General features: G+C 43.8%; 1 protein-coding gene across 7 annotated transcripts in view; it reads right to left on the bottom strand.

Annotated features, from left to right (window-relative positions):
- The window catches only part of SV2B (synaptic vesicle glycoprotein 2B), a 229,193-nt gene that overhangs the window by 4,270 nt on the left and 201,605 nt on the right, over positions 1-23,318 (bottom strand). For all 7 annotated transcript variants that reach the window (XM_070478196.1, XM_070478203.1, XM_070478198.1 and 4 more), the window contains 3 exons: positions 15,452-15,585; positions 10,952-11,152; positions 3,840-3,999 (listed from right to left, as the gene is read on the bottom strand). In XM_070478196.1, the coding sequence (XP_070334297.1) occupies positions 3,840-3,999; positions 10,952-11,152; positions 15,452-15,585 (495 nt within the window). The remainder of the gene's footprint in view (positions 1-3,839; positions 4,000-10,951; positions 11,153-15,451; positions 15,586-23,318) is intronic.

Here is a 23,318-nt window from a genome sequence, read left to right on the forward strand (position 1 = left end):
TCTTTCCAACCCAGGGATCAAACCCAGATCTCCTGCATTGCAGGCAGTCTCTTTATTGACTGAGCCTCCAGGGAAGCCCAAGAATACTGGAGTGGGTATTCTCCAATATAAAATAAAAAGGTTTGCTTCATTTTGTTTTAAAGAGTCCTTTTTCCTTGCATCCTGCTTCCTGGAATGTAGATGGTCTCATTGTGGACCATGACTGAGGTCACAAAAGAGGAAGAACAAGATAAAAAGAGTTTGCAGTTCCTATCTTCCTACATCTGCAGTTATTAATATTTGGAGTCTCTCACTCATGGCAGAATCTAATCCCAATTGGTATTAACCACACTTCCCAGTGATAACTACTGTTAACCATCGATCGACTTCTGACTCCATTTATGTACAGAGACAATATTCTAAGCATGACTGGAACTTTCCAGGAAAGAATACTGGATTGGGTTGCTGTTTCCTTCTCCAGGGGATCTTCCAGACCCAGGAAGCAAACCCTAAACTCATGTGTCTCCTGAACTGGTTGTCATCCTTCAGTCACTCAGTCATGTCTGACTCTTTGCAACTTCATGAACTGCAGCACACCAGGCTTCCCTGTCCTTCACTACCTACTGGAGCTTACTCAAATTCATGCCCATTGATGATGCCATCCAACCATCTCATCCTCTCTTGTCCCCTCTCCTAGTGCCTTCAATCTTTCCCAGCATCAGGGTCTTTACCAATGAGTTGGCTCTCTACATCAGATGGCCAAAGTACTGAAGCTTCAGTTTCAGCATCAGTCCTTCCAATGAATATTCAGGGTTAATTTCCTTTAGGATCAACTAGTTTGATCCCCTTGCTGTCCAAAAGACTCTCAAGAGTCTTCTCCAGCACCACAGTTCAAAAACATCAGTTGACGCTATCAGTGCTCGGCCTTCATTATGGTCCAATTCTCACATCCATACATGACTACTGGAAAACCATAGCTTTGACTATACAGACCTTTGTCAGCAAAGTAATGTCTCTGCTTTTCATTATACTGTCTAGGTTTGTCATAGCTTTCCTTCCAAGCCACTGAGCCATCTTAGAAGCCCATGTTCTGAGCACTAGTCCTCCCCAAATTAAGTAAAACTGTCTCTATTTCATACCACAAGTTTATGAAGAATATATATTTTTGTACTTTAAATTAGTTTTAAAATTTTTCTATAACTATATCACACTTTATCCATTTTTGCCAACCCCAACTCCAGTCTTTTTGTTTTCAGAATTTTTTGGATATTTTCATATGTGTATTTCTCCAAATAAACTTAACAGTCATTTTTTTTCGAGTTTCCCAGGGTGGGAAAAAAAACCTCATGGAGTTGTGAATGGATTCTTCAAAAGCTAAAGAATATTTAACATTTTTGTAAGATTAAATCTTCTTAGAATTCAGTAAGATACATCTTGACACATATTTAAGTCTTATTTTATATCTTTTGTGGGACTTCCCTGGTGGCTCAGACTGTAAAGCATCTGCCTACAATGCAGGAGACCCGGGTTCGATCCCTGGGTTGGGAAGATCCCCTGGAGAAGGAAATGGCAACCCACTCCAGTATGCTTGCTTGGAGAATCCCATGGATGAAGGAACCTGATAGGCTACAGTCCACGGGTTTGCATACAGTTGGACACAACTGAGAGACTTCACTTCACTTCACTTTATATCTCTCAATAAAGTTTTACGATTTCTTCACATAGTTTTTCAGTTTTCTCATCAAATTGATTCTGAAATATTTTATGATTCCCTCCATTATTAAATGAATTTCATTTTTAAAAATATTTGATCTTTTTTAAGATCTATAAATTCTTATGTTAGTTTTATTAGTGACCACCTCACCATATTATTTTATTGTTTCTATTAGTCTCTTTGTTTAATTCCCTTAGGTTCCCTGGATTTAAAATCACATATTTAAAATAAAGATAACTTTCAACCACTTATTTTTTGTAGTAGAAGTTCTTTGATTAACAGGACAGGTTTTGAACACAGCATTTTGTGCTTTTCCCTAGCTACCTGTAATTCAATACCTCTGTCATCAATCTTGGGAATATCATTATTTCTGCAGAATTGCATTTACTAGCCTTCCACACCTTCCCTTGTGGTTCAGCTGGTAAAGAATCTGCCTGCAATGTGGGAGACCTGGGTTCTATCCCTGGGTTGGGAAGATGCCCTGGAGAAGGAAATGGCAACCCACTCCAGTACTCTAGCCTGGAGAATTCCATGTACAGAGGAGTGGGACAGGCTTCAGTCCATGGAATCACAAAGACTTGGACACGACTGTGCAACTAACTTTCACATTTTTCCACACCACTTCACATTCATTTCTGGCCCAAGAGCCACTCACCTGCTGTACTGAAAAATCCCCCCTCCACATACTATGAATCCATTTAAAACACTGAGAAAGTAATATGGAACAATCTCCAAAATATATGCCTATGAGAATAAAACATGGCATAGAATGGTATAACATAGCATGTTCTCATCTTGGTTTAAAAGGGGGGATGGTAACATACACATAAAACACACAAACACATATACATATAAACACATACACATATGCATTCCTCTTTATGCAAAGAGTATTTCTAACAAATACACAAGAAACTGGCAGTAGCTGCTGATTCTGAGAGGGGAACTAACAGCTTATGGTAGAAGAAAATTGAACTTTTCATTGTAAATCATTTTTTTCACTGATGTTACACTGTCTGTGTAACTTTTTTATTAAATAAAGAAAAAATCCACAGAAGAAAAAAATTTCCCCTCCATGAGAAGAAATTACCTGCTAAACAATGGGCCTTGACCCTATGCCTTTAAACCAGACCTCTTCCTATAGAGGTCTGGTTTAAAAGATGCTTACTCCTTGGCAGGAAAGTTGTGACCAACGTAGACAGCATATTAGAAAGCAGAGGCATTACTTTGCCAACAAAGGTCCATCTAGTCAAGACTATGGTTTTTCCCAGTTGTCATGTATGGATGTGAGAGTTGGATGGTGAAGAAAGCTGACTGCCGAAGAATTGATGTTTTGAACTGTGGTGTTGGAGAAGACTCTTGAGAGTCCCTTGGACTGCAAGGAGATCCAACCAGTCCATCCTAAAGGAGATCAGTCCTGGGTGTTTATTGGAGGGCCTGATGCTGAAGCTGAAACTCCGATACTTTGGCCACCTCATGTGAAGAGCTGACTCATTTGAAAAGACCCTGATGCTGGGAAAGATTGAGGGCAGGAGGAGAAGGGGATGACAGAGGATGAGATGGCTGGATGGCATCACCGACTCAATGGACATGAGTTTGGGTAAACTCCGGGAGTTCGTGATGGACAGGGAGGCCTGGTGTGCTGCGTTCATGGGGTCGCAAAGAGTCGGACACAGCTGAGTGACTGAACTGAACTGAACTTCATAAAGAGTGTGCATGAAAGGAAATAAACCCTGGGCATTCCTGCCACATTCTCTGTAAATGCCCTAACCATCCTGTCTCATGCCACCTTTATTCTGCTCCACCCTTTGTCTGTCTAGCTCTTCCCCTTTCTCCTTCATTTCCCACCGGCATGTCTGTTCTCACCTCCGTTTGGGTGGCACATACATAGGTTTGAGCCTAGCTCCTCTCTCCTGAACAAGGTTTCCCCTTGTCCTTTGCATCTTGCCATCTAACCCACTCTATCAAGCCTTAGCCTTCCCAAACCCAGGCCTATGCCAGCCTCTGGATGAGACAAACTCAACACCCTAAGAGACATTTGGTCCGTCAAACCCCAAGAAGACCAAGATGGCCCCCCTGGAGCAGGCTGACTCCTGGCCAAAGGAGCCCAAGCAAGTCCCACAGGGAAGCGCAGAGAGGAGCTGACCTCTGGTTGGTGGGATACAGCTCCACTGTGATCACATCCAGCGCGTTCCAGGCAGCAATGCTGGTCCCGCAGAACAGGCACTGCCAGCCGATCATTGCAGACTCGCTGTTGCCGAAAAACAGGAAGAAACAGCAGACGGCCGAGATGAGCATGGAGCCACCTGCCCAGGGAGATCAGAGCAGAAAGAAACATGAAACCCATGCCAGACAACACCTGCGAAAGCAGGTTCATCTCCACACAAAGAGAGCACAGCTTGGACCCCCACATGGCACCCCAGCCATGGAATTAGAGACTTCTGCATGGGTCACCAGAAGGAGCCCCCTGGAGGGATTTTGAAATTCTCCCTCCCTGGTACTGTCCAGCCCAGAGTAACTGAAGACAAGGCAGAGAGGGTGGATATTAGTTAAGAAACTATTATATGCCAGACTCATCAGTGTCAGAAGATTCCATTCTTGGAACTTCCCCGATGGCTCAGTGGTAACAAATCCGCCTGCCAATGCAGGAGGCACGGATTCAATCCCTGATCCCAGGAAGCTCCCACAGGCCACAGGGCAAATGAGCCCCTGTGCCAGATCCCCCAGGAGCCACAAATATTGAAGCCTGTCGCCCTCAAGCCCATGCTCCGCAACAAGAGAGGAGCTCCGCCTCACCACAACTACAGACAGGCTGGCGCAGCAACGAAGACCCAGTGCAGCCAAAAATAAATAAATACTTGAAAACTTTTTTTTTTAATTTTTTAAACCCAGGACTCCCACATTGCAGGCAGATTCTTTACCAACTGAGCCACCAGTATAAGCAAAAGTCGCTCAGTCTTGTCCGACTCTTTGCAACCCCATGGACTATCCATGGAATTCTCCAGGCCAGAATACTGGAGTGGGTAGCCTTTGCCTTCTCCAAGGGATTTTCCCAACCCAGCCACCAGGGAAGCCCTTTAATTTTTAATTGAAGGATAATTACTTTACAGTTTAGTGACAGTTTCTGTCATACATCAACATGAGTCAGCCACAGGCATACATATGTCCCCTCCCTCGTAAACCTCACCGCCCCCCCCACTTCTCTCCCCAGCCCACTCCTCCAGGTTGTCACAGAGCATAGGCAATACTTTTTTTTTTTTTTAAAGACTTCATTCTGATGGAGCTCAAGTTCCATTGAGAACACAGCTGGACACGAGCTACAGAAGAACACTTGATCAAGAGTCCTGCTGCTGCTCATTCTTGTGTATTCCATCTACATCCCGGATATCTAAGCTACCTTCCTCAGCCCTGCTCTGTGCCCCAGCAAGCTAACCCCTGTGGACGGCATGCCTGGGGCTGGCTCCCTTGTCAGTTGCAAAGGGAAAGGGCTCAGGGTATTTCATGCCAGTTCCCAGCCTGCTTTATAAGCCCTTTTTGGGGCAAATGCTACATCCCTCCAGGACTATAGTTTCTCCTGGATGCCTCCTCCTCCTTGGTTCTAGCTCTCCCTGGGTTCAGCTGCTGCTGTTTTCTCCCTCTGTCCCTGGAGATAGAGCCTGCTGCCCACTGTCACTAGTGTCTGAGTGTCTCATCAACCTCATCTATTCCCATAACCCTGCCCACACGTGTAAATGCTGCTCCATCGTACAGTCTTCACCAGAACTATCTTGGGTGAATTCCTTTCCTCACCAGGACTCTGGGTGATACAGTTAATGATAAGAGATCCCCTTGAAAGAAGGCTATGTCGCATCCTACTCAAATTCAATACGTCCAGCCCAGAAGAGCTCGGGAAGTCTTGAGTGGGTACAGAGCAGAGATCAAGAGTATGTCTGGAAATGTGGTGGGAATAGTTGGCAGAAAGGAAGGAAAGAAGCAGGTCCCAACCAACCAGCTGGGAAACAGAGAGGAGTCCCCACCAGTGGTCAGGAGCCTGGAGGGGGTCTTCAGGTTGCCAAGGAGCCAAAAGGCTGTTCTGGCCCCCCCCCGCAAGTGCCTCCCTGGGTTGGAGGGTGGGGGGCACCTCTATCTGGAGCCTCGTCATCAGACCCCGAGCCGCTGAGATTCATGCCAAACCCTGCTGATGAGCTGGGGGATGGGAACTGTCCACCTGCATTCTGCTGATTCTGGGGAGGGATAGGGTTGTGACTAGGTAGCATGCTAACGTCTTTCCAACAGTGAGGAGAGAGCTAGAATGGGAGGAGACTGCTATCTACTGGACCACAAGTGCCCTGAGAACTGTATCATCAACATGTATACATCAAAGTGGCCAGCCATGGGCTTTGGTGTACAATGTTTATTGAAAACAAAATATTATCATCAAAGAAATCAAGTGATAGGGAACCATTGCTGTTGTTCAGTTGCTAAGTCATATCTAACTCTTTGAGACCCTCCATCCCACCCCATCCCTGGATTGTAGCCTGTCAGGTTCTTCTGTCCTCCACTATCTCCTGGAGCTGGCTCAAACTCATGTTCATTGAGTCGGTGATGCCATCCAACCATCTCATCCTCTGTCCCCCTCTTCTCCTCCTGCCCTCAATCTTTCTCAGCATCAGGGTCTTTTCCAGTGAGCTGGCTCTTCACATCAGGTGGCCAAAGTACTGAAGTTTCAGCTTCAGCAACAGTCCTTCCAATGAATATTCAGGGATAATTTCCCTTAGGATTGATTACGTTGAGTCAATATAGAGCCACGATAGATCCCTCTGGTCCCCACATCTTCCACTCTCATCATTAGTTCTTATTCCCCTTGTGATGGACAGGCCTGGGGTCAACCCCCAGCTGCCCCTGTGTGACCTTGAGTAGACACTTAACCTCCCTGAGCTGTCTCACTTTCCCCATCACAGGTGAAGGTTAAATATATTAATATTTACAAAATGCCTGGAACAAAATCTGACCTCTAATAAGCACTTCCTAAGTGTTGGTTGAATGAAATTTCTAGTTTATGTCTGTCTCTCCAATAGATCATTTGTTCCTTAAACACAAGGATGCTGTCTGTCTCAATTAGCATTGTATTCCCGTTGCTGACCACACAGGCTGGTGGAGAACTGTCCTGGACAAATTAATGTTTATTAAATTGAATAAATGAGGACTAACAGGCTCATCAGGAAAGATTTCTTCTCTGCTGTTAACAAGGCACAATTCTGGCCAGAAGAGGGCACAGTGGCAGAGTAAGGAGGACAATTGATGCTCCAGCAGACTCGACTGGGTGGTTGTCTGAGGGTCATGGGAAAGGCAATGTCAAAACAGGTCACTCACATCACATTGAGACATTAATTGAGCACCTGGCAGTTACTGGGCCCTGAGAATATAGCAGTTGATACACTGTATGCCAGGCCTTTTTCTAAAGATACAAAAAGGATACTATATGAGCTTTTAACAATCTTGCTCAGCAATGAAATAGACATTAGTAAAAGATCAAAATATAAAGACAAAGGTCCATATAGTCAAAGGTATGGTTTTTGCTATAGACATGTATGGATGTGAGAGTTGGACTATAAGGAAGGCTGAGCGCCAAAGAATTGAAGCTTTTGAACTGCAGTGCTGGAGAAGACTCTGGAGAGTCCCTTAGACAGCAAGAGGATCAAACCAGTCAATCCTAAAGAAAATCAGTCCGGAATACTCACTGGAAGGACTCATGCTGAAGCTGAAGCTCCAATACTTTGGCCACCTGATGCAAAGAACTGACTCATTGGAAAAGACCCCAACACTGGGAAAGATTGAAGGAGGGAGGAGAAGGGGGCAACAGAGGACGAGATGGTTGGATGGCATCACTGACTCAATGGACGAGTTTGAGCAAATTTCAGGAGATAGTAAAGGACAGGGAAGCCTGAAATGCTGCCATCCATGGGATCACAAAGAGTTGGACACGACTGAGTGGCTGAACAACACATGAAGAATGATGAACAGTAAATATTAGTTGCAGATACCCAGTTTGGAGAGTATGACAAGTTAGCACTGGAGAGATCTACTTTCATCTGGGATACACTCATGATGACAAGCAGAGACTCGGTGGTGAAGGAAAGGATGAGCTCTCTCGCTGCCCCGCCTGCTCCCTGCGCTCAGCCCCCCCTGCGCCCTTGGTTGAGGGGTGTGGTCCGTTCTTGCTCACAGGGGCACCCCCCACCCTCTCTTCATCCACCCTCATCTCCCAAGAACTCTTTCAGCTACTCCAGGAGCTGACACAGAATTCACTATTCAAGCCTAGGACTTAAAAGGCCTGTGATAGGAACTCACTTCCTGGGAACTGCCCCGGCGGTGCAGTGGCTAAGAATCCACCTGCCAACGCAGTGGACATGGGGTTGTCCTTGGTGCAGGAAGATCCCACATGCCTCAGGGCAACTAAACTTTTGCATCACAACTGTGGAGCCTTCAGGCCCTAGAGACCACGGTCTGCAACAGGAGAAGCCACTGCAATGAGAAGCCCATGCACACAGCTAGGGAGTAGCCCCTGCTCGCCAAAACTAGAGCAAGCCCGCATGCAGCAGCAAAACCCAGCAGCGCCAAAAATAAAATTAAAAAGAAATAAATTTTTAAATTAAGAAAAATATTACTTACCTGAAGTTATTATATACAAGAATGGATAAACAAGGTCCTACTGTATAGGACAGGGAACTACATTCAATACCTTATGAAAGAGCTTCCTTGGTGACTCAGTGGTAAAGAATCTGCCTGTCGATGCAGGAGACTCCGAATCGATCCTTGGTCTAGAAACATCCCCAAAACCATGGAGCAACTAAGCCCATGTGCCACAACTATTGAGCCGGTGCTCTAGACTCCGGGAGATGCAACGCCTGAGCCCACGTGCCACAACTACCGAAGCCCATGCATCCTAGAGCCCGTGCTCTGCAACAAGAGAAGCCACTGCAATGAGAAGCCTGCACACCGCAACGAGAGAGTAGACCCCAGGCACCATTGCTTTGTGGGCAGCAACGAAGGCCCAGTGCAACCAAAAATAAATAAAGAAATCATTAAAAAAGAAAAGAAATTCACTTTCTTGTACGAAGATTGCTCTTCTCTTCTCCAAAATTGTGGGGGTTTTTCCCATAAAAATAGACTTGTCAGAGCCACTCCAAGTGATTTAGTTCAAGTGCCAAGTAAAAATGTATGGCTTCAGTTGCCTGTTTTTCTTCTCTATATTATCAGACAGACCAACAGAGACTGCTTGGAACATACTATTTGTCTAGCTCATTACATACTAATAATTCGAAAATTAAAAAAAAGGGGGGGGCGAGTAACCAGTGGCAGAAGTGTCACACACTCTCACTGGAGCAAACAGAGGTATTATTTTAACCATCATGGGAGAGAATCTCAGAGCAGTCAAGGAAGTCGTGCGGACTCACAAAGCCATTGCAGGCCGAGACGGCCAGCTGACTCCCGCCCGCCAGCCTCTGACACCACGCCACCCCTGCAGGACCGTCTGCTGAAAAACTCAGTGCCTCCAACTCATCCAGGAAGAAGTCATCTTCGCTGGTTCGCTCCGTCCCACAGCGTGACTAAGCCGTGACTCAGTGGCAGACCCCGAGCTCGGCACAGACATCACAGAAGTTAATCAGCCACCGTCTTCCCTCATCAGGTTCCAGGTCCAACCAGAACACTGTCGCTGAAGAGGATGCAGCTCAACCTGCTATGCCTGAGACATGACCATCCTCTCAATGAGATTAAGAAGCAGAAACCACAGCCATGTCTTGGGCTCACCATTCTAAATATTCATGCAACTACTTATTGACAAAGAGACTCTGCTATTTATTTTGTGTCCTTTGAGCCTTGCTGCTAGGATCTTGGAATTAATTTTTCCCGACAACTACATCCCTGGGGCCGAACTCAGGCATGTGTATCAGCATACTGTCTGCTCCCCCTCCCCTGGCCTTGACTCATATTCTTTCTTTAATAATTTTATTAATTTACTTTTGGCTGAGTCGTCAGTGCTGCGTGGGCTTTTCTCTAGTTGCGATAGTGAGGGCTAGTCTTCACTGCAGTGTGAGGGCTTTTCATTGCGGAGGTTTCTCTTGTTTCAGAGCACAGGCTCTAGATGCACAGGCTTCAGTAGTTGTGGCCCCCAGGCTCAGACCACAAGCGCAACAGTTGTGGTGCATGGACTTAGCTGCCTCAGGGCATGTGGCATCTTCCTGGACCAAGGATCGAACCTACGTCTCCTGCATCAGCAGGCGTATTCTTTACCGCTGAGCCACAGGGGAAGCCCCTTGACCATATTCCTCTGTGTACATTTTCCCTGTGCCATGCTCAGTCGTGTCCGACTCTCTCGTGACCCCATGGACTGTAGCCCGCCAGGCTCCTCTGTTCACGGGATTCTCCAGGCAAGAGTCCTGGAGTGGGCTGCCATTTCCTCCTCCTACTCCCGACCCAAGGATTGAACTCGTATCGTTGGCATATCTTGCACTGGCAGGTTGACTCCTTACCACTAGTGCCAGCTGGGAAGCCCCACGTTTATCCCGGCTCTGGGTGTATATATATTTTATTTCTTGTTCACCATGCCTGGTTTGTGTTTTGGTAATAAACTGCTGCAAATCTGGCAGAATGAAGCAAGGCAGACATGAGAACCTGCAATGCACGGAGCACTAGGAGGTGCTTTGGGTACATTGTGTTTGATTCTCACAAACCCCTGCCAGCCCATCATAAGTCTACTTATCTATAAGATGAGGCCCAGAGAAGTAAAGGAACATGTCCAAAGTCAAATAGCCTTTAGGTGATAGGATTCCAACATGAGCCTGTCCAACTCCAAAGCCCAAAATGTTATTACTATTAAATAATAAAAGGTAACAAGATCCATTTATGATCATCGAATGAAATTGATCCTCATTTAAGAGCATTTTAGTGTATTTTCCCACCAAGAGGAATACAAAGTGGGTACAGCGGACGTATTTAACATCCTACTGAAGTGCTAATAGTATACATAACTGTGACAGAATTGCTGAATCAGGAAATGAAGGCTTGTGCCCGACCCGGACTAGGGATCTCAGAGATCTCCAAGGTTCCCTGGGGTTTTGCAGACTTGGTTCTATACCAGCAGAATTCATCTTACCTACATGGTTTCCTGTGCGAGTTTTCTTGAAAAAGAAAAAGGAAAGTCCTGCTGCTTTTCCTCCACTTTAAGTCTCCGCCCTAGCCCATTAGAACACAGACGCAACATCCCTGACAACTCACCAATCATCTTGAGCCTTCCGACTCTGTCCATGAGCAGGGCAGAAATGATGTTCCCCGGCAAGACAGACAGACTGCCAAGGAAGCTGACGAGGTAAGTCAGGAAGTCGTTGTCCTGCTCTAAGTCCATGTGGCAGCCCTCCTTCTGCTCCAGAAAGGTGACGTTGATAAAATGACAGTTGATGAATTTATGTTGATAAAGGTCTGCGGAGAGATGGAAACGTGGTTCATGTGAAACGGGGGAAGATTTGGGGCAGAGGCAGGGATTGGAGTTATGCCTCTTCCTTGGGCAGGCAGCACCACCCCTGGCAATCAGACAAAGTCAAGGTAACACGTGGCGATGACAAACCTAGACAGCATATTTAAAAGCAGAGACATCACTTTGCGGACGAAGGTCTGTATAGTCAAAGCTATGGTTTTTCCAGCAGTCATGTTTGGATGTGAGAGTTGGACCGTAAAAAAGGCTGAGAGCTGAAGAACTGATGTTTCCAAATTGTGGTGCTGCAGAAGACTCTTGAGAGTCCCTTGGACAGCAAGGAAATAAAACCAGTTGATCCTAAAGGAAATCAATCCTGAATATTCATCGGAAGGACTGACGCTGAAGCTGAAGCTCCAATAATTTGACCATCTGAGTGGAGAGCTGACTCACTGGAAAAGATCCTGATCCTGGGAAAGATTGAAGGCAGGAGGAGAAGGGGGCAACAGAGGATGAGATGGTTGGATGGCATCACTGACTCAATGGACATGAATTTGAGCAAACTCTGGGAGATAGTGAAGGACAGGGAAGCCTGGCGTGCTGCAGTCCATGGGATCGCAGAGTCGAACATGACTTAGCAACTGAACAACAACAAAAACAACATGGGGCAAGGTACTGATGTAGCAAGAAATCTTTAAAAATGTAATAACTTGTTTAAGTTTCTCCAAGCAAGGGGAAATGAAATAAACATTCACTGAGGGACATGTGTAAGTAGAGCATCTTTCAAGTCAGTTAACAGCCTTGTTTGTATCAACAATATGACATTGAGGGCCACCTGCCTGGGGTACTCCTTCAAGGATTCCCAGCGTATAAGAGGCAAATGACCAGAGAATTGGGTCCAGATTGAGCCAGTCACTCCAAAACCCTTGCAGAAACCTGAGCATGCTTCAAAATAAACACCACTGGCTCAGTGGTTGTGGAGTTTAGGCAGTAAATAGATGACCTGGTAGAGAATGGTGGATTTTTAGGGCAGTAAAAATACTCTGCATGATGTTACAATGATGCATATTATCCATGTATCCAAGCCCACTGAATGGACAACACTGAGAATAAAGACCTTTCCCTCTGCCTATTGCTCTGGAAGTCTGTTCCTATCTCTAACTAAATTTTGAGACTTAGAAGCTTCAGCAGAAAAGTGTGAGGAAAGAGGGAAAATGTGGAGTGTGGAAGTTTAAATTCTGATTTACTCTTTTGTGGCAGGTGCTTCATAAATAAATGCACTATTATGTATGCGGAATCTAGAAAAATGCTACAGATGAACCTATTCACAGGGTGGGAACAGAAACACAGATGTAGCGAATGGACGCGTGGACCAGTGGTGGGGGGAAGGGGAGGGTGGGACAAACTGGGAGGGTGGCACTGACATATACACACCGCCATGTGTGAACCAGGAGCGGTGGGAAGCCCTGTGTAGCATAGGACGCTCAGCTCAGGGCTCTGTGAGGACCTAGAGGGTGGGGTGGGGGGGGGGAGGCTCAGGAGAGAAGGGATGCATGTATACATAGAGCTGATTCACGTGGTTATTCAGCAGAAACCAGCACAGCACTGTAAAGCAATTATCCTCCAATTAAAAATTTTAAAAATTAAAAAACAAAAGCCTTACCATGCAAAAAAAGAGAATAAACCTTAACGTGAACTACATACTTCGGGTGATGATGTATAGGTTCATTCATTAAAACAAAGGAACCACCCTGATGGGGGATGTTAATAATGGCGGAGGCTATGGTGTGTGAATAGGCAGCATATGGAAATTCCTGTATCTTTCTTCTAATTTTGTTGTAAACCCAAAACTTTTCTTCAAAAAAAAAAGTTTTAAAAAAATAATAATAAGCATTTGCTTTGGAACAAGTTTCATGTTTGCTGGAACCTTCTAACATCAGCTGTTCTGGAAGAAAGATCACTATACAGGCTCTCAGCAAACCTGGGTTTGGGAACTGGCTCAGTGGCTGACCCTCTTTAACCTCCCCGAGCTTCTGCCTATAATGTTAGAGGAAAACACCTAATGATATCCACTGCTTCCCAGCTCTGACACTTCGAGACTACAAGTGTTTGCAAAATCCCAATCTCCCCAAGTGGCACAGTGGTAAAGAATCCACCGGCCAATATAGGTGATGCAGGAGACCTGGGTTCGACCCCTGAGTCATAAAGATGCCCTGGAGGAGGGCATGTATTCCTGTCTGGGAAATCCCATGGACAAGAGGAGCCTGGCGGACTACACTTCATGGGGTCGCAGAGAGTCGGACCCGACTGAGCTCTCACTCACCTACCACGTTAAGAGGGTGCATATCTATAGCATATTAAGTTTAAAAAAGCAAGTGTCACAACAATATGAGCTATATAATCAATTTACTTTTAAACTAACCTGTATGTTACCTAGGTGAATAAACATAAAAATTTCCACGGACACTGTTATACAGCAACTCCCTCCGGAAAAAGAGGAAACACTATCAGAAATCAGGTGCCAGATGGAAATAAAGTTTTATTTCAACTCTGTGTCCTTCCTAATGTTTGAATTTTTGCAATAATCATAAATAAGTTTTATAACTTTTTTAAATGTTAGGAAGAGTAGTAAGGACAGACCCTACTAAATGAATTGATATGTTGTCCATGTCTATATACACATGTATAAGTGTGAACATACAGACTTGATTGCACCTGTGTATATATAATGTGTGCTGGTATATAGTGAATATATGCTCATGAATTATGTGTAGTGTGTATGAACATCTGTGTCATATTGTGGTATGTGAGAACATATAAATATATATAGTGCATATGTGCATGCTAAGTTGCTTCAGTCTTATCGAACTCTTTGCAACTCTATGGACTATAGCCCTCCAGGTTCCTCTGTCCAAAGGGATTCTCCAGGAAAGAATACTGGAGTGGGTTGCCACACCCTCCTCCAGGGATCTTCCTGACCCAGAGATTGAACCTCTGGCTCTTATGTCTCCTGCATTGGCAGGAGGGTTTTTTACCACTAGCACCATCTGGGAAGCCCACATATATATATATAGTTCATACATACGAAGTATACAGACACACATAAAGTTACTTGGGCTTAAGTGTTACTAAATTCTATGAATATATATATTCATAGAATTATATACATATATATATATAACCTTAATGAAATAGCAGGTTTTATCGTGGAAACTCCTAAAATATTTTACATAAATAAAATGTACTTGCTGACATTGAAAAAAAGAGAAAGAGAGCAAGCAAAGAGGCATCACTGAAACTTCAAAGAAGAAAATAAAAGATACACCAAAGACGAAATGTACAAAACTCACCAACATTTTTTTAAGTTCAGGCTAAAATAAATTAGGAAGATAAGTTCCAAAATGGACTATTTAAAGACAAAAGGATATTTAGAGACGAGACATTGAATTGTTTGAGATTGGCATCATGAAGGGGGAAAAGATGTTCTTGCATTAAACTGTGCCACGGTACCAACGCCAGGGAGAAGCATTGATCCGGACACAATGCAAGTATTTCAGAGGAAGCCTCACAGACTTCACAGCTTAGCAATTATGGGATGGAGCCAAGCTTCCCCCACTTGTTATCTGTAACAATGTAAGTTACTTAATGTAAGTTGCTTAAACCTCTTGTTTCCTTAGTTGTAAGATGCGAGTGTTGGTACATTTCTTATTTGAGACAGTATCAGTGAAGCCCCTGGTAAAGCTCAGTTCCCTTGTAACCCAGCTCCACTTGGTATTAATTCATAATGAGAGCAGTAAAAATAATGAGTGAGAGAGAGGTGGAATTTTGTGATTTTTTTTTAATCATGGAAATCTGAAATGGTGTAATTTTAAAATATTCTTATTTCATGCATGAAGCTTGAAAAGATGCAGTCTTTCCTTTTCATGTATTATCATGAGAATTTTATAAGCTTCAAATTATGCTAGGTCTTCAAGAATGCACTCCAGGCATAAAATGTAACCCTCTTGGAATGCTATTTTTTTTTTAACCTGGGTCATAATTTGTTCCTACCAAAGACCCTGAGCATATAGCATCAGTCTTGTTGAGATCAGAACACTTGCCCAGTGCTTCTATTTCTATTTTACACGTGATCAAGCTGAGATACAGACAAAGTAAATGATTTGGCACGGCAACTTCTTTGTGCCCTGCCTGGGGCAAGGACCCAAGACTCAGCACACACGTCAGCAAATACTTTACTGCTCGGAAAGCTTACGGCTGAGCAACTGGACAATTTCTGAACAGCAAGGCCACCCTGTTCATGCTCTTACCTGTGTTATAAAAGATGGTCGATTCAATGGTGCAGTTTTTGAAATAGGTATCAGTCGATGTAACATCCTCAAAATAGCACTCGTCAAATAACGTGTCCTCAAAGAGTACATGTTTAAAGTACATCTTTGTGAACCTATGGGGAAAAAATTAGCACCCAAATGATTCATCCAGGGAAAAAAAAAGAGAGAGAGAGAGACTTGAGAGTCAAACAGAAAACAGAAAGGCAGAAGAAGGAGAAGTGCAAACTAAAAGGTTCTAAGACGTTATTTTCAACCCAAACTAGTTTCCCTTTCTTCACTGTGTGTTTATAAACAGAGAGGGCACTCAGGTCCGCGGGACCTGATGTTTAGTCCAGGTACACACAGGGTTCTAGGCATCAATCTATGATTCCCAAATGCAGATTCATGGACCTTCTGCATCAGAATCATGGAAAGATGAAACAGCGTGACATGAAAATATTCATAACATCTCAGTTTAGGAGCTTTAAAGACAGGAATATCCCTTAGCTGGTCTTGGAAGGTTTGAAGGCAATAGATGTGTGAGGGCCTCAGAATTTTTTTTTTAAATTGAACCAACAAAAATGTGGAGCAATATAGGCACTGTCATCCACACTGTTGAACATAATTGGTGCAGGCTCTTTGAAGACCAGCTTTGCCAAATTTAAAATGTACTATCCCTTTGACCTAGGAATACCACCTCAAAAAGTTTATCATACACATACTTGCTCATGCATTCAAAGAGATACATTCACTGATCTTCACTGCAACATTGCTGATAGCAGCAATGCCTTACTAGAAAGACAGAGGGATAGATAGATAGACGATAGATAGGGGACAGGTAAATGATAGGAGAGACAGATAATAGATGATAGAAAGGTAGATAGGTAATAGAGAGAATGGATAGACAGATAGGTACCACACATAGCCATCTACCTAATTACTATAATGGCTATAGGTGCTCCATTGCTCAGCTGCGTCCAACTCTTTGAGACCCCATGGACTGTAACCCCCAGGTGGCAGAGTGGTAAAGAAACCACCTGTCAATGCAGGAGATACACAAGATGCAGGTTCAATCCCAAGGTCAGGAAGATCCCCTGGAGAAGGAAACGGGATCCCATTCCGGCATTCTTGCCTGGGGAATCCCATGGACAGAGGAGCCTGATGGGTTACAGTCCATGGGGTCGGAAAGAGTCAGACACGACTGAACAGCCGAGCGACTATAGCCATTATAATAATCAGGCAGATCTGTATGCCTTCATCTGGAGCCATGTTTAAGATATATTGTTAACTGAAAAAAAGAACGCAGTGACATTTATAGCGTGTGACTTTCCTTCGTGTGAGAAAGGATAAGGCACATACCCCTTCGTGTGCGCGGCACACACCTGGAGTGATGGACACGCGCAGGTGTGTGGCCCGGGGGAGGGGCGCTGGGGGCTGAAAGCGAGTGTCAGTCACTCAGCCGTATCTGGCTCTTTGTGACCCCATGGGATGTAGCCCACCAGGCCCAGACAATTTTTTTTTATACCAAGTGTATATATTACTTTTTCACTTAAAACCAAAACAGCCAATAAGAGGTAAAAGCGCTGGATGACTATGAGGCACAGCCCACATCTGGAGCTGTTGCGCGTCTTCAACTCCGACATTAATTTAAAAGGAAAGAGCAGCAGGACATTTAAAAACATATACTCACATACATGGACATCAGCCTCTACTGGTTATATTTCCTAAGCTCGGTTAAAGTATTAAGTGAGAAACCTTTGTCTGTGTCTTCATTTGTGAGGAATTTCAACCCCATTCATTCGTCTGTCTATTCATTCATTGATTCAGTCTCAAGCAAAAGTTTTCCCGAGCGTGGCATTAGGTGCTATGCGTACAGACAGAAAAGACACGGTCCCTGCCCTCAAGTCTAATGGGAAAAGAAACCAAGCCACCAGACAAATACAGTTCAGTGGGGATCCAGGGACAGAGGTAGCACAGGGCACTGAGGATCGCTATTGCTCTTCAGAGCCGCCAGATCATTCACTCCATGAGCACATACGACGGCCGGTGCCCCTTACTCTTCATTCTCAACTATGTTCTGCGGAGAACCCTAACCTAGAACCACATCTTATTAGCTTTGACAAAAAGACCTCTCACCCCATAGGAAGGCATGGGCCAGTGCTTCTCAAGGAGAAGTCCCCAGAACACTTGCATCAGAATAAAATAGGGTTGGACAAACTGCAAGAGTAGCATTGGCAAATATACACTACCCTGTGGGGGCTCAGACGGTAAAAAGTCCGCCTGTAATGCAGGAGACCTGGGTTCGATCCCTGGGTCAGGAAGATCCCCTGGAGAAGGAAATGGCAACCCACTCCAGGATTCTTGCCTGGAGAATCCCATGGACAGAGGAGCCTGGTGGGCTACAGTCCATGTGGCCGCAAAGACTTGGACACGACTGAGCAACTAATGCTTTCACTTTTCATGTGTAAAGCAGATGGCTAGCAGGAAGCTGCCCTAAAGCCAGGAGCTCGGCTGATGCTCTGTGATGACGTTGAGGGGTGGGATGTGGGGGGCGGGAGGGAGGCTCAAGAGGCAGGGGGTTTATGTATACATAAGGCTACACAGCAGAAACCACACAACATTGTAAAGCAATTATACTCCAGTTTTTAAAAATGAAAATAAACTGACATAACTTGGGTACAAAAAAAAAAGAATAAAATGAGAGGTTATTACAAAAGATAGGAGTTCTCTTCATTCCAACCTGCACCTCTTGAACTATAATCACCAGAGGAAGATGCCAGATTATTACACTTTAGAAAATGTGAGAGTCTCTGATCGAGAAAGTCAAATTGTTTTCAACAGATTCTCCTAGGGTTAAATTTAAATCGGCTTCCAAAAGCTACCGCTGGACTCTTCCTATTTCTATGGAAAACCTGATCACTAAGCCTTTTGTTACAGGAAGATGGCTCTGATGTCAAAATTAATGTAATTTGTATTCTGACTGTATTTACTCAGGAAAGCTATTCCTGGAGCCTATCTCAGGTCTTTGCCCTTCTTAATATATCCTTCTCTTTAACACAGTAATGGGGTGGTGATGTGGCCTCTGGTGATATTTTAATGTTCTGCCAAAGGTGGGTGAGAAAGAAGGGCCATAAATCATAGCAGGTCTGACACTGGCAGACCTTAAAATGTATCTCCAAGTGAGTTATAAAAAGCCAAAGTTATAAAGGGAGAGATAAAAGGAGAAAACGCCAAGGTATATTTTATGAGTCTTTTATATAAATCATCTCCTCTGATCTCTAATTTATATACTGAACTGGTCCAAGATGCTTCACTCAGGAGGTCTCAAAGGCTGAAAGAAAAGTTGACAGAAGTATCTCATGAAACCCTTCCTTTAAGGAAACAGAAGCCATGGGTGATCCAGAGGCTGTGATGGAATTATTATTACAAACCCTTTATTTCAGTTACCCTCAAGCGCAGTGCTTCATCTGCCAGGTGATCTAAACTACGCCAAAAGTCACATCTACGCAGTCACCATGATTTAGACTTGAATGGGCTCACGCTCAAGAAACTCAAAACTAAAGAGGGAAACAAGAAAACTGATAGTTAAAATCTGGTGTGATAACGATTAAGATCAGACATGCGTAGGACTTCCCTGGTGGTACAGTGAATAAGAGTCCGCCGGCCAACACAGAGGACACGGGTTCAATCCCTGGTCCGGGAAGATCCCACCTGCCGCGGAGCAACCGAGCCCTCAGGCTACTACTGAGCCCATGTGCCTGCAGCCTGTGCTCCACACAAGCGAGGCCGCCGCAGTCAGAAGTCCACGCACACCCTGAAGTGTAGCCCCCACTCAACGCAACTAGAGAAAGCAATGAAGACTCAGCACGACCAGATACAAATTGTTTTTAAAAAAAGATTAGAGATAAGCTACAAGATCACTGCAAACGGGCACTTATGATACGATCTGGTACAGCATGATACTGGCGTTTCCTTAAGGATAAATAAAACCTATCCAAACCAAGATGCAGAGCAAATGAATTCCAGGCAAAGTGAATAGCATCTGCCAAGGCACAGAGGCAGGATATATAATATGTACCCTTTAACTGACTTTTTGTTAAGTGTAAAATTCTCTTTCACATCATTTATATCACCTTTCAGAGAGGAAATAAACAAAAGGGTCTATGTTCCCAAAGCTCACACACACAGACGGTCCTACACAAGCCTTCCACATACAGTGAAATAAAAGAGAAACCTCTTCAGGAAAGAACTGAAACGCTAGTTTCTCACACATTATCTCATATCAGGTCCTAATCTGAGATGAAGCAATGCAGGAATGAGAAAACTATTCACTTCAGGGGACTTCCTTGGCAGGCTAAGACTTCGCCTTCCAAAGCAGGGGGTGTGGGTTCGATCCCTGGTCGGGGAGCTAAGATCTCACATGCCTCATGGCCAAAAAACCAAAACATAAAACAGCAGCAATATTGCAACAAATTAATAAAGATGGTCCACATTCAAAAAAATCTTTAAGGAAAAAAAGAAAATCACTTCAGAAAATACATGCTTGGGCTCATTTTACTTAAAGAATGAAGGAAACAAACGGTCTTTTGTTTATAACTTCTATGCAACTTCTTAAATTCTCTGTATAACTCTATATAACTCCTTGAATTCTCCACACATGGGCATCAGGCTTTTACTTCACCTCTGACACCACCTTCCAGAAAATGAAGAATGGAGTTCAACTTTTAGGACTGTCATCAAAAGATTTCAGGCGAGTCTCTTCTCCTCTGCAGGCTTGCAGATTTTAAAAAATCTTTAAAATAACATTATTGAGGAGATGACTTTTTCCAGCTCTAGTATACGGTTGTATAAATGAGAGGTATCTTTACTGTAAGTAACCTGGGAAAGAAAGGATTAGTGTTAGGAGATGGCCATCAAATGGTCAAAATACTATTTCACGGAGAAGCAGACGTGTATGATGGGAAATACTGGTCTGTGTCTACCAGACTCTCTAAGGACACGGCCCTGTGCCTCAGGGAATTTGCCAGTAAATCCAACATGCTCTCTCCATCTTCTCTTACGCTTACCGCCACCTAAGTGCTGAAATCACCATATTGCATCCTGTCTCTCTTTACACAGATCCTAGAACATTTTTAAAAAGAGGGCATAACTGAAAAGGAGCCGGCTTCTATGGTCCTTGCCTCCCATGGCCTCAGCGTGCCTTTTGTCTGTGGAAAAACTTTAGACAAAGAATATGAGAAGTGAATTCAATCAGAGAAGTGAAAACATGCAGAAACAAAGGAAAATAGTCAATGGAGACCAAATAATCATAGTTTAGCCATTAAGAATAGCCAGGGCCCTAGCTCGTCCTCAAGGACTCTTCACAATATTCTGAGCCATGTCCCGTGAGCTGTCTCATAGACACTGAAACACCACCGGGTGGAGAGGTTGACTACACGATGACCAGACTGTGGCCGTGATGTGAGCTGTCACAATTCTCAGAATCAGACTCCAAGAAATGGAAACAAACCCACCCTGGAACTGAAGATGAACTGCACTTAAAACAACCAAGATGACGCTGGTCAGACCACTGCTGCCAATTCATGGTGACTGTCAGCTGACTGTACTGTTTCTGCAGGTAGCCCCCTCCCTCAGTCTGTAAAAGCTCTTGCCCTGTGATTGCCAGCGGGGGGAGCTTGGCCTTTGGACAGATGTCCACCTCCTCCCGTTACCCCAACACTGAGTTGCCGGCATCTAAAAGAAAGCAAACTTTCCTTTCCACCGACCTGGCCTCTGTATGGGCTTTTGAGCAGACAGCAGCCAGACCCCACTTTCGGTTACATAACCTTGATGTGTGTGTGTCTGTTAGCCGCTCAGACGTGTCCCACTCTTTGCGATCCCATGGATTGTAGCCCACCAGGCTCATCTGTCCATGGAATTCTCCAGACAAGAATACTGGAGTGGGTAGCCATTCCCTACTCCAGGGGATCTTCCAGACCCAGGGATCAAACCCACATCTCTTTCATCTCCTGTATTGGCAAGTAGATTCTTCACAATCAGTGCCAATTGGATTTTAGCAAATGCATCCATCGCTGTGATACCATGCAGACTATTTTCACTGTGCTCTGCTTATTTATCCATACTTCCCTCTCTCCTAACCTCTGGCAACCACCGATTTGCATAGTTTTGCCTTTTTCGGAATGACATATAGTTGAAATCATAAGGTTGCAGCCTTTTTAGAGAGGTTTCTTTCACTTAGGAACATGCATTTAGATTTCTCAATGTCTTTTTATGACTTGATCCCTTACTTCTTTGGCACTAAATAATATTCCAGGGCCAGTATCTACCACAGTTGATTTATCCATTCACCTACTCAAGGACATCTTGGATCATTGCTAGATAATAGGGTAGTTGGTATATGGGACATCTCTGTGGCCTCCTCTCAATTTCACTGTGAACCTAAACAGCTCTGAAAATAGTCTTAACAAAATAATAAGTTGAAACCCAATCTGAAATATTGGCACAATTTTTTGTAGAAAATAAAAAATAAAGGACATGTGTGTTGCCTCCACATTTTGACAGTTATGAATAAAATGGCTATAAACATCTAAACAACACAAAAAAGAATATTAGTAAATCAAATTTGTTGATATACTGCCATTTTTCACACGGAATGATTAAGATATATCCCAGGAATTAAGTACAGTTGAATATCCAGAAAAGTATTACTTTAATCTATCATATTAATAGGTCCAAGGAGAAAGCCAAATGGTTGTCATAATAGATGCAGGAAAACGTGTGACAGATTCAATATGCTTTCATGATAAAAACTCTCAGCATACTTAAAAGAGAATTTCCTTAACTTTATAAAGAAGACCAATCAAAAACATATAGCAAGTATCATACTTGAAAGTAAGACACCCAAATTACTCCCACCGAAGTCAGGATACCCATAACTCTGACATTATGATCAACACAACACTGTACATCAACTACACCTCAATTAAAAATATTTAAAATAAAAGAAGTAAATGGCCTAAAAATAACAAAAAAAAACCCTAATTGCAAAATTTATAGTATGAGAATTATATAGTCACATCTATAACAAAGTGTGACATTTACCTAGAATTTAAAGCACTCAAAAGAAGGCTGTACAGTGTCTGCAGATACATAAATACACAGGAAAGTGTAAAAATACACATGCATGTAAAACACCATATCTATGACCGCAGTGATCATTACTCCTTGGGAGGAAGAAAAACAACATCAAAAAGAGCAACCGAGCCAGTGATGTTTAATTTATATTAAAATCTGAAGTCAGTGTGAAAGTTGCTCAGTCGTGTCTAACTCTTTGTGACCCCATGAACTATATAGTACATGGAATTCTCCAGACCAGAATACAGGAGTGGGTAGCCTTTCCCTTCTCCAGGGGATCTTCCCCATCCAGGGATTGAACCCAGGTATCCCACGCTGCAGGTGGACTCTTTACCAGCTGAGCCACAATGGAAGAGTAGCATAGTTTATGATTTTACAAAGCTAGGTGCTCTGAATAGGGTTGTTGTGTTATTCTCTATTCTTTGTATATTTGATATATTTCATGACGTAATAAAAAAGAAAAGGAGGCAAAACAATTGCTATTGGCAGATGACAGGGTTATTAGAACTAATAAAAGAGCTCAGATCAAACATCCCCAGATCAACAGGATTTCTGTTGATCTGCAATAATAATCTGGGTAAAGGTGTGATGGAAGAACAGCAACCCCATTTTCAGTAGCTAATTAGTTGTAAAATGGGCTTCCCACGTGCTTCAGTGCATAAGAATCTACCTGCAGTGCAGGAGATGCAGGTTTGATTCCTGGATAGGGAAGATCCCCTGGAGGAGGACATGG

The sequence above is a fragment of the Odocoileus virginianus genome, chromosome 16, assembly GCF_023699985.2.
Source record: "Odocoileus virginianus isolate 20LAN1187 ecotype Illinois chromosome 16, Ovbor_1.2, whole genome shotgun sequence".
NCBI lineage: Eukaryota > Metazoa > Chordata > Mammalia > Artiodactyla > Cervidae > Odocoileus > Odocoileus virginianus.